General features: G+C 46.4%; 1 protein-coding gene across 1 annotated transcript in view; it reads right to left on the bottom strand.

Annotated features, from left to right (window-relative positions):
• The window catches only part of FLT1 (fms related tyrosine kinase 1), a 112,397-nt gene that overhangs the window by 3,235 nt on the left and 98,940 nt on the right, over positions 1–10,222 (bottom strand). Inside the window, exons 24-29 of the mRNA XM_030466072.1 lie at positions 9,143–9,254; positions 7,448–7,547; positions 5,944–6,049; positions 5,725–5,855; positions 4,890–4,974; positions 3,978–4,069 (exon numbers count right to left, since the gene is read on the bottom strand). Coding sequence (XP_030321932.1) covers positions 3,978–4,069; positions 4,890–4,974; positions 5,725–5,855; positions 5,944–6,049; positions 7,448–7,547; positions 9,143–9,254 — 626 coding nt within the window. The remainder of the gene's footprint in view (positions 1–3,977; positions 4,070–4,889; positions 4,975–5,724; positions 5,856–5,943; positions 6,050–7,447; positions 7,548–9,142; positions 9,255–10,222) is intronic.

Below are 10,222 nucleotides of genomic sequence, written 5' to 3'. Positions count from 1 at the left end.
AAATGGAGAAGTAACACTTTCTCTTAGATTTCACAGTTTTTAAATGTCTAACTCACAATTCTGTGTGATTTTTAAGGAGTGTGATGTCTGTATTCTGTCCTATTGTAAGGAATTGGTCCTGCCAAGAAGACCACCCCATTACATTTGTACAGGGATGGAATTCAAGAGGACAAGCCCCCCTGATGAGGATTGCAGATGCATCCCATATTTTTATACTGCATCTATTGGCGGATGGACAAGTAATTGCCTTGGGGTGAATTCTGTAACTATGTGACAAGGTTAGTCACAGACTTGCTGGATTTTCTGTGATGGGTTTAGGGAGAAAGACTTCTGTAATTTACATGGTAATTGTGAGTTTTAGGCAGCCTTAAAAGCATCATGCTTTGATCTTTTCATTCATCATCAGGCTTTTTCATCCTGAGAAAGCTAGACTTGGCTTCTACTTTAATTAATAAAACTTTATACTATTAGAGCTGAATATTAATTTTACCTGGGCTGCACTGCTGCACCTGGCCATACACTCCAAGAGAGAGCTTTGAAGGAGCCTATGGAGTTTTAGCATCTCTAGTCAGGGGTCATGTTGAGACTGAGCTTAAAGGCTTCTCTAGCTGTGGCCTATCTGCTTTTCATGCTAGGAATGTAAATTGGAAACTCTGTCTCGTTGTTTTTTATTTGGGATCATTTGTTAGAGGAAATGGCTGCTGCTTTCCTGACAGATTTGAGAAACTGTGTGAGGTTAGAAGCTGGCTGCAGCTCTTCAGATGCTTGTTCCAGCTCACAAGTGGTGTTCTTGGCTATTTTTCTGGTTAGGAGTTTGCCAGAGACTTGTCCAGCCCAATTGTGTTGGCTTACTTGGGTTGGACTTTTTCACCAGTGCTAGCTAGAGGAGAGTTGCAATTGGGATCCTTTCCACTCGCAAAGGAGTAGAGCTCAGAATGTTGTTCTTTTTTCTGCTCCAAATCTTTCTGCAGAGATCTTGTTACCTGAGGCCTTGTATTAGTAAAGTCTTATCTTTTTATTATGCTGTTCACTTATTTTCATCTCAATGGAAATAGGAAATCCAAGACATGCAGCAACCATTTCTGGTGTTCTCTAGGCCAACACCTCTGCCTGAGGGGCTCCCCAGGATTTGGGGTGGTGATCGTCTCCTGTAGTGAAGCCAAGGATGAGTCTTGTGCATAGGTGCATTTTCCTCCACATCAGAGGAAGCCCGAGGAGAGGGTAGTCAGGGTGTCCCTGCTCTGCTTTCCCCAGGGTCTGGCTCTTGGGCTGGTCATGCTGAGTAAGCACCAGTGCATGCACTGGCTCTTTGCTGGAGCCAACTCTTCTATCTCTGGAAACATTCAAGGTTGGACAGGGCTCGGAGTGACCTGATGTAGTTGAAGATGTCCCTACTTACTGCAGGGACTAGATGACCCTTAAAGGGCCCTTCCAACCCAAACTATTCTATGACGTTTCCTTTGAAACAGTCCCTGGGGGCACTGCTGGTGACAGGTAGGGTGCACTGAGTTTGGCTCCTTCCACCTTATGCAACTTACCTGCGGTGGCAGATGTGGCCACCTCCAACGCCACACTCTTGTGTGGGTCAAAAAGCATCACCCCACCTGGCAGGCTCATTTCAGATCCTTCGAACAGACTGAAACCCTCACTGAGCATGGTGGTTCTGCCCTGGGCAGCAGGGAGGTGCAGGAGCCTGGGGGCAGACAGGCCCCAGCCTGAGGTCAGGGGGGAACAGCAAGGACCTGGCTCTGCAGCACCCTCAGCCTCTGCTCAGGACCCACCTGCTGGTGCCAGTGCATGTGTCTGGTTTTGTGTCCTGAACAGCAGAGCTGAGGGTTACAGCATGATGTAAGTGCTCTGGAGCAAGGAGGCTGTGTTGAAGTTACAGTGCAGATATCTAAATGTAAGCTGATGATGATGACCCCTTCATCCTGGCCCCGGCAGCAACTGCCCTGACTGCTACTGCTCACTCAGAACCTATCCTGAGGCCCTTTTTCTGATAATCCAGCAACGTGAACCAGCTCTCTGCAAGGCAAACCAAGCAGAAATGCCAGCACAGGGGAGGGGGTGGAACCGCAGAGATGTATGCTTGAGATGCCATGGATGAAACAGGACTGTGCATCTGGTTAGATCAGCTGGCATGTGTCACACCTCTCCAGGTGTTACCTTTCTACTACTACTTTTAGGAGTATTTATCTACTGCTCCAATTTAGTCTAAATAAAGGATGCTTAGCTAAGAAACTACCACTTTTAGCAATGGGTACTGATTAAAGGGTCCCTGTGTGCATTTACATACAAGACTGCTTTTTGGCATAGCACTACAGTACCACTTGTTTAGCTTGCATACCAGATGACCTTGTATGTTCTCAGCCAACTGTTCTGTTTCCCTGAGGATTTATGTCCTAGCAGACACTGTTGAGTTCAATATTTTTTTCCCATCCAAGCATTCCTTTTCCTTCTGCAACCAAGAATGCTCCTTAAAGCAGCTCTGGAGGGATGCTTGAGGCGGACTCCATGTATTCCATGCCACGCAAAGGAAAAGGCAATTCATACGTTTCATTTGGGAAGGTTGCAGCATTGTCTCTGCTACTGACAGCAGCCTTTAGAAATGTCACATTTACACAAATTAAAAATGGGTTAAACCACTTCAAGGAAATACTGCATTCTTTGGAGCCCTCTAATATCTGCATGTATTCCAACCTCTCTGATACCCTGGATCCTTAAAAGAGAGTATGGAAAACTATCTCAGTACAATCAAAGTACCATAAGATTGCTCAAAAGCTTTTTTTCTGGAATGTGAATGGTCAAGGCAGGAGAAAGGTTTTTCCAGCATTTGTTTGGAGTGGCTTGAATTACCCCAGCTTTCCTACGCATGAGCAGTGCTCCATTGCAGGCTCCTGCCAGCAGCACGTTTGCCCTGCGCAGTCTGTTTTGGCTGTGTGAATGTGCAAGCTCTCGTACAAGTATTCTGTGCTTAACCAACGCCCTCTTAGTCACAGGAATTTTTCTTGAAGCAAGCCCTCCCTGCCTTGACCGCACGTTCCAGCCAGCTCCAATTGTTCCCTGGGACAATACTACACCTCCCAGCCTGCCCAGCTGCAAGTCGCTGACAAGTTCAGCACAGGCAGGATGGCAGGATGGCCTTGACCTCCTGCCAGCCTAAGATGAAGGATGGGTTGGGTCGGGGCAGTCCCCCAGGCTGGCGGAGAGCAGTGATCCAAAACCAGCCCCAGACACTGCCAGCTTCCCAGCGCTGGGAACTGAGACACCGCCGGCACTGAGAAAATAAACATTTCCCATTTACAGGGAGTTCATGTCAGTGCAATGCGTTCCTTAGCAGCCCTAGTTCCCTGCTTGGGCAGCTGTCAGGAATTAGGTGGAGGAAGGTGGCCAATATATTAAAGTGCTTAAAGGCAGGAAGAGAAGTGAGGCCCTCACATCCATCTATTGTAAAGTTGCCACTTTAGCATCCTGAGCCCATGGGTGTTAAATGGGCCGTGCTTAGCTGACTCATGGAAAAGCAAGGCAAAAACAAGCACGGGGAGACTTGTCCCATCTGGGGTGCCCTTGGGGACTTGCAGAAAGAACTGCAAATCTTTCATAGCCACACGTTCCTCCTCACCCCTGCCAAGGGTTCATTTCCTATAGTTACCTACCTCTGCCTTGGTTCAGTGCTCTCTGGCACTCCCTCGTCCAGCCTGGCATTAAGCTGAGGATCAGGCTGGTGAACTGAGTGCTAATAAATCATATTGATGATGTGCATCGAAGGAGTTGAGGGTTATTTGTTTCCACAAAGGTGTGCAGAGGGTTAGGTGTGGGAGCTGACTGCTGACTCAGTTGAGCAGGGCACACCTCACTGAGTGTGTCTGCAGGACTGGGGACACATCAGCTACTTTCACTACGCCCAATTTATCATAAGGACCTTCAATCCTCCTTTGCCCTCTAAAATGTGAAGAAGAAGGAAACAAAATACAGACCTAAAAAGTGTCCTTTTTTGCTTGCTGCCTGTCCATGTGAAGCGTTTCAGTTCTTCTGGGGCCAGCACCATCCCACTGTCTGCTTGGTAATCCTTGAAGAAAACAGAAAGACACAATCCTGTGAGGTGTTAACTGCAGAAAGTTACATGTGCAATGGCTTCATTTACTCTTTGGTCCAGTTTTCGGTGTCGTTTTGCTTTATTATACTCAGAAAGCTCGAGGAGACAGATGTTGCAAGCCCAGGTATGTAACAGTGCCTTTCCAAACTGCCCTGGCTTTGGGGTGCAGCAAACATGCCATTAATGCAGACACAGAGTGCTAAAACAAAGATGTCTGCACATGAGGTAAAGTTGGGCCAACCACTTTTTCAGCTTTCAGAGCACCACCATGCCTTTTCCACCTCCCACCGTTTAACATCTACAAATGGGTCACTAAAAGCTTCTTCCAATCTCTTGCCCATGTTCCAGCCACCCAGGACATTATCTGTGCCCTGTTACTAGATATTTCCCCAGCTTCTCTGCCTGATAACAGGGCTTGTTCATACCAGGAACCTCGGATGGAAATGTGACCCCTGATTCTCATTGTGCACTACTATTCAGATGAAAACCCAAATCCAAGGGATTTTTAAGTTACTCTTCCACACCAGTGGGGCTCAGGTGGGACCTTACAGGCCTATTGGCACTGTCCATTTCTTATCAGGGAAGGAGTGTTTGCAGCCCATGGCATAGTGAGCAAGGATTTAATGTCCCCAGTTTGTAGGACATGGATTAACACCATGTTGCAAGCACAGCTAATATTGCACCTCATATCAGGAGACCTGATAAAGCAGAAAACCCCCTCTCAATTCTTTCTTTATAAATCTGTCACATAAAAGAAAAAAATGGCAAACCATTTGGCCCAAGAGTCACTTACATTAAATACAAGCTTTTCCTTTATGGGAAGCTCTTCAAATGTCTTTATGTGCTGCGGTGGTTTTATTTTGAAAGTGTTTACATACCTGTCAACAACAACAAAAAAAAAGCAGGACAATTTTTGGTGAAAGTGTGAAGTGTGTGAGCAGAAGTGCTGGGTGCTTCTCTATTTCTCTAAGCTTTTGCCTGTCTATCACCAAGGGAGTATCACACACATGGAACTTGTTACCCAGAGCCCACCAAAACCTCACTCTCCTCCCCAGCCCTGGGCCCTGCACAGCTGCCCTCTCACAGCACCTGAGCCCAGTGCCCTGATGGACACCCTGACTCACTCATACCAGCCCAATGGGAGCTGTGGTTTGGAGAAGAGGAGGCTGAGACCTTATCTCTCTCTTCAGCTACCTCAAAGAATGTTGGAGTGAGGAGGGAGAGAGCCTCTTCACCAGAGGAAATGGATGCAAGCTACACCAGGAGAGGTTTAGGCTGGATATTAGGAAACATTTTTTCACTGAAAGGGTTGTCAAACATTGGGAGTAGTCCTCTCAGGGCAGTGGTGGAATCTACTTCCCTAGGGGTATTTAAATGGCATGTGGAGCTGGTCCTTAGGGACATGGTTTAGTGGTGAGCTTACAGTGTTGGTCAAAGGTTGGACTGGATGATCTTGAAGTTCTCTTCCAACCAAAGACATTCTGTGATTCTGTGACTCAGTGGCTGGTGGGACACCCAGGCCATGTGAGGTGTCTCTGGTTGTTTTCTCCCACCCAGGTCCAAACCAGGCTATGCAGCAAGCTGCAACACCCAACAAACAAACTCTGTCTTAATTCTGCTTGTCTCACCTGACATTTTCAGTGCTTCCACAACTTGAGCTGGTAACCGAAAACCTCTCATTGCACAAGGGATCAGATGCAGGGGGAAACCCACTTTCTGCTGTAAATATTGTGTTGAGAGGTATGTAGTCTTTGCCTTCCTAAAAGCATACAAAAAATCAGTGTTATTCCTGGGACCATGGAGCTGGTCAGCCCAGCCTCAGTGACACCACACCATGGTGATATTACCTGCTGAACATTTGCTTGCAGGAGGTCACCCAGCTTTTTCACCAGCTCAGAGAACCTTGGTCTGTCATTGGGATTGCTTTGCCAGCAGTCCAGCATGATTTGGTAGCTGGGAGAAAAAAAAAAGCAAAATGAGCACATGGTAGGGTTGCAGCTCACTTTGATCCAAGGCAGTGTATGTCTGGCAGCTTGTCATCAATAGAGTTAACTCCTTAGCCTGTCTGATTTTACAGAGATTCTCTCCAACACTCCATGGCCCCTTACTAAACGTAAAAGAGTAAACTTTCCACAGAAAAAGAAAAAAAACTTCTTCCTGAAAGACACTGGGAAAACCACTTCAAAAGAACAATTCAGCCAACCATAGTTTCTTTTTTTTTATTATTCCTAATTAAGCATTAAAGCTATGTATTAAACATCTCTATTAACTGGCAATGTTTAAGTTAAGGCATCCTAAGATGACTTTTATGAATGTGTCACTTCCTTGTATTGGTTGAACTGAGCTTTCCTTCCTGCAATAAAATATGTGGAAGAGAAAAAAAGAAAAAAAAAAAAAGCTCTTATCTACTGTCACTAGGATAATAAAATTAGCCGATGGGTAATACTCCCAGATAGGCATGGCTGGCTTGCATCCTTTTTCTTCTTCCAGAATTATTTTTTGGTAAGTGTTGCTATTTAGAGTCATGTCATAGCACTCAAAAAAACCACCAGAGATACCTACATGTACTTGATTTTGCCTCCAGAGGTAAAATACCCTGGATATGTTCATACTCCTGAATAATTTTGCCCCAGGGTACATGTTCAGGGTTCTGCAAGTGCCTCCCCAGGCAGGTCACTCCATCCCATACCCAGGGCAGAGGGGCTGCAATCTCAGGGTCTCACTTGGACCCTCCCAGGCCTCCCAAAAGGTGTTGGCCAAGCAGCAGAAGCTGAAGGCTGCACCTGAAGGCAGGGGACAGGGGAGCAACAGCTGCTGTCATGGTGGAGAGGCTCAGACAAACTCTGCAAGCGACGTGAGCTGGAAGGCTGCAGGTCCCTGTCACCTCCTCTGCCAACAGCCACCGTCTCCAGGAAAGGGTGGACCCTCATCACCCGAGTGTTTGTGAGGAAGCCTTTGCTGCTGCTTCCTAAGTCAAGGCAATGTTAATAATGTCACATTCCTCCAGCACTTATCTGTGTGCATGTCAGTAAATATTAAGCCCGGAGAGGAATGAATGACCTTACTCCTCCTGGCTGCTCATCAGCTCCCTTTGGAGCCTGGCTCTGGTGGTGCCCTGGGCTTGGGTCCACGTCCCTCCTCACTCTCTCCCACCTCACGGGAGGGCCAGGGGACCAAGGAGGTGGGGTAGGCAAGAAGATGTTTATGACAGCAAGAAGATTCAAGTCAGCAGCATTGGTGGCTTTTTTCTTACGTTGGCCATGGGGTACTTTTTGTGGAGATGCTTATGTCACCTGCAAGGCAGCCCTGGAGGGCAGTGGTACACAAGGAAAGAAGAGAAAGGCATCTTACATTTCCTCAGTTGCTTGCTCCGGGGCTCGCATTCTTGTGCCTTCCTTTAGTTTGCTGCAGAAATCCTCATCTATTTGGACTCCAGGGTAAGGAGAGGCACCTGGAGGTGACATTGGGAAAACAGAGTCACAACATGCCTTGAGCTGGTTGCCTGTGACCTAATCTTGGCCCTATACGTCCCCCTCCAGCACTCAAGGTGTGCAGCATCTGCTTGCAGAGCTGGGAGCCAGTCTGACCCCTTCCAACAGCTACAGGCTGTGAACTGCTGCTGCTGATGGTGCTCCAAGTCCTGGTCCTTGGAGTGGTCAGGATCAAACCCAGTACTACTGGTGATGCTTACCTGGCCTAAATGCAAAAAATACACCTGAATTTGACTTGAAAAGTATGCCCCAAGAAAAGCTAGGTCTGATCTCTCTACTGGCTTGGACCCTGAATTCTAGTAAGTCGAATATTAACAAATCCCAAATGTTCAAATCTATCCTGAAAATAATAGAATCATAAGTTTTAATCAGATCAAAGTAAATTCGCATTATTTTTCTAGTTTTTCTGGCTTTAAGATGCAGCTTGATCATGCTTTTATTTTTTCTGTAAACAAACAAAATCAGGAAAAGGGAAAAAGAAAGTCAGACAGCCATCAGGTTCAAGGAGCTGGGGCTTTAAGAAAAAAATAGCAGGTATTATGAGGCTGACCATAAAATCACAAGAGCTGGCAGGCTGACCAGCAACACGTATTTAAACTAATAAATGATTGATTGTCCTGAGCATTGTATAGTATTGTTTCCTCTGCTGTTCGCCTCCTTTGTCAGCCTCTATGTTGAACCCAATTAAGATTCTTCTATTTGACGGTCATTGTTGTTCCCACTCAGTGTACATCTTGTATCCTGCCCTTTCCACGTGAAAGAAAGGGAAAAAAAAAAAAGGAGAAAAAAAAAAAAAAAAAGCAGCTTCACGGGGTTTTAATTTTGGATTGCATGCTCTAGTTCATCCTGTGGCATCTGTGCAGATGCTTGTTTGCCTGCTGCGTCCAGCAGCCAGGGTGAAGGGGGGGGGTGGGTCCCTTCTGGGCTAGGGGCACGGCCTGTTCTCAGGCTGGAAACAGGGAGGACACAGTCTGAGACATGCAAGGATCTTTGTGTGTTCAGCTGCCTTGCTCCCAGAAGAGAAGAAGCTTTTGAGGGAGCACCCAGCCCATGGCACTCTGTGATTCAGATGCTATCTGTGGCACAGGAGGCAACGCTTCAGTCCCTGCTGGGTCTGTGCTACGCCTATGCTGCTTTCAATCAAAAAGCCTCAAAATGTGCCAAATTTTCTTGGTTTGTGTTATCAGTCAGACAAAGCACTGTGACTGCTCCAGCTGTGCTGCCCTATGTCTCTCCCAAGGGCTTCACAGAGAAAAGAGGGAAGCTTAATTTTTACCGCAGCAGAAGTAGGTGGTGAAGTTCTCAGCAGTGCTACCCATTAAAGCTTTCAACCTGGCAAATCAGTTTTCACTGCCCTTACAAGCACCAAAATTTCCAGCTAGCAGAGACCTGCGATGCACAATTCTCCCCACTACCCCCACACCCCACCTCTTCCTGATTTAGGTCTTTCCTTATTAAAGACTTGGAAAGAGCTTGTTGAATGTAATGGATGTTTTTCCCCCAGGCTGCAGTCCTTGCTGCTGAGCCCAGCTCCTGGGGTGTGGAGTTAACGTACCCAAGGAAAATATCTCCCACAGCAAGACCCCGTAGGACCACACATCGCTTTTTGTATTGTAGATTTTATCAAATATGGACTCTGGAGCCATCCACTTGAGAGGAAGTCGAGCCTGGAGTAAAAGGGACAAACTTGACTATTATTTTCAAAGCCTAAAAGAATTTAATCGTAGATGAATCAACTATATATTGTTATGTAAATAATTACCATTCAAACAGAAACCTGTGGGATTTCCTTACAGGCAGTCAAGATAAACCCACACTCATTCAGACATGTTCTTAACAAGTTGTTGGAATAAAAGTCTGGTTTTAAAATATGCACAACACTGGAAGCAGACACTGGAAATCAGTGACCAGAGTGAGCGGGCATTTTCTTTACAGGGATGTGGGGATATGGAAGAGCAGAGGTTTCTTGCTGGATGGGGGAGAAAGCCCTACATCCAAGCACAAACCATTCTCTGATGGTGTTGGCAATGTTCTAGAGAAAATTTCCAGAGCCTGAATTGTAGGATTATATCAGCAACCCTTGAAGTCCCCTCAGCACAGTCTGTTAGGGTCTTCTGAGCAGTACCTAAGTTATGTGAACAATGTTTCCCAGCTAATATATAGTGCTGAAAATCTTAAAAAATCTGTCTATGGGTGCAGGAATAGCTGGCAGGTGGGTGAAACTTCCAGGAGGAGTCTCTCTGTATGACCATAATGCCCACACCGAATTCCCACGCCATGAGTAGGCACAGACACATTTTGCTGACCCAACTTTCATGGGAGGCCTGGCAGGGTTCTTGCTCTCTGCTATTTGCAGCAAAAGCAAAAAAATAATCCCAGTAGGCAATGTAGGCAGCAAATCCAGCTCAGCTGCTTGAAGCTTCATGAGTGGTTCTTGGCTCTGGGGTGGGTGCATGGGGACACACTTACCTTGTTCTGGAGGGATTTGTTTCCTTGAAGGAAATTTACTGAGTAAGGGGATTATGCTGAGTAAACCGAGAAAGATGTCTAAAAAAACATCTAAAGTGTTAGCAGGGCAGAGCTGTGAAAGAGTTAGCATGTTCAAGCCTTATGCTTGAGGATAGAAATACTTTCC

This window comes from Calypte anna, chromosome 1 (genome assembly GCF_003957555.1).
Source record: "Calypte anna isolate BGI_N300 chromosome 1, bCalAnn1_v1.p, whole genome shotgun sequence".
In the NCBI taxonomy this organism is placed as follows: domain Eukaryota; kingdom Metazoa; phylum Chordata; class Aves; order Apodiformes; family Trochilidae; genus Calypte; species Calypte anna.
This window is presented reverse-complemented; position numbering and strand designations above follow the sequence as displayed.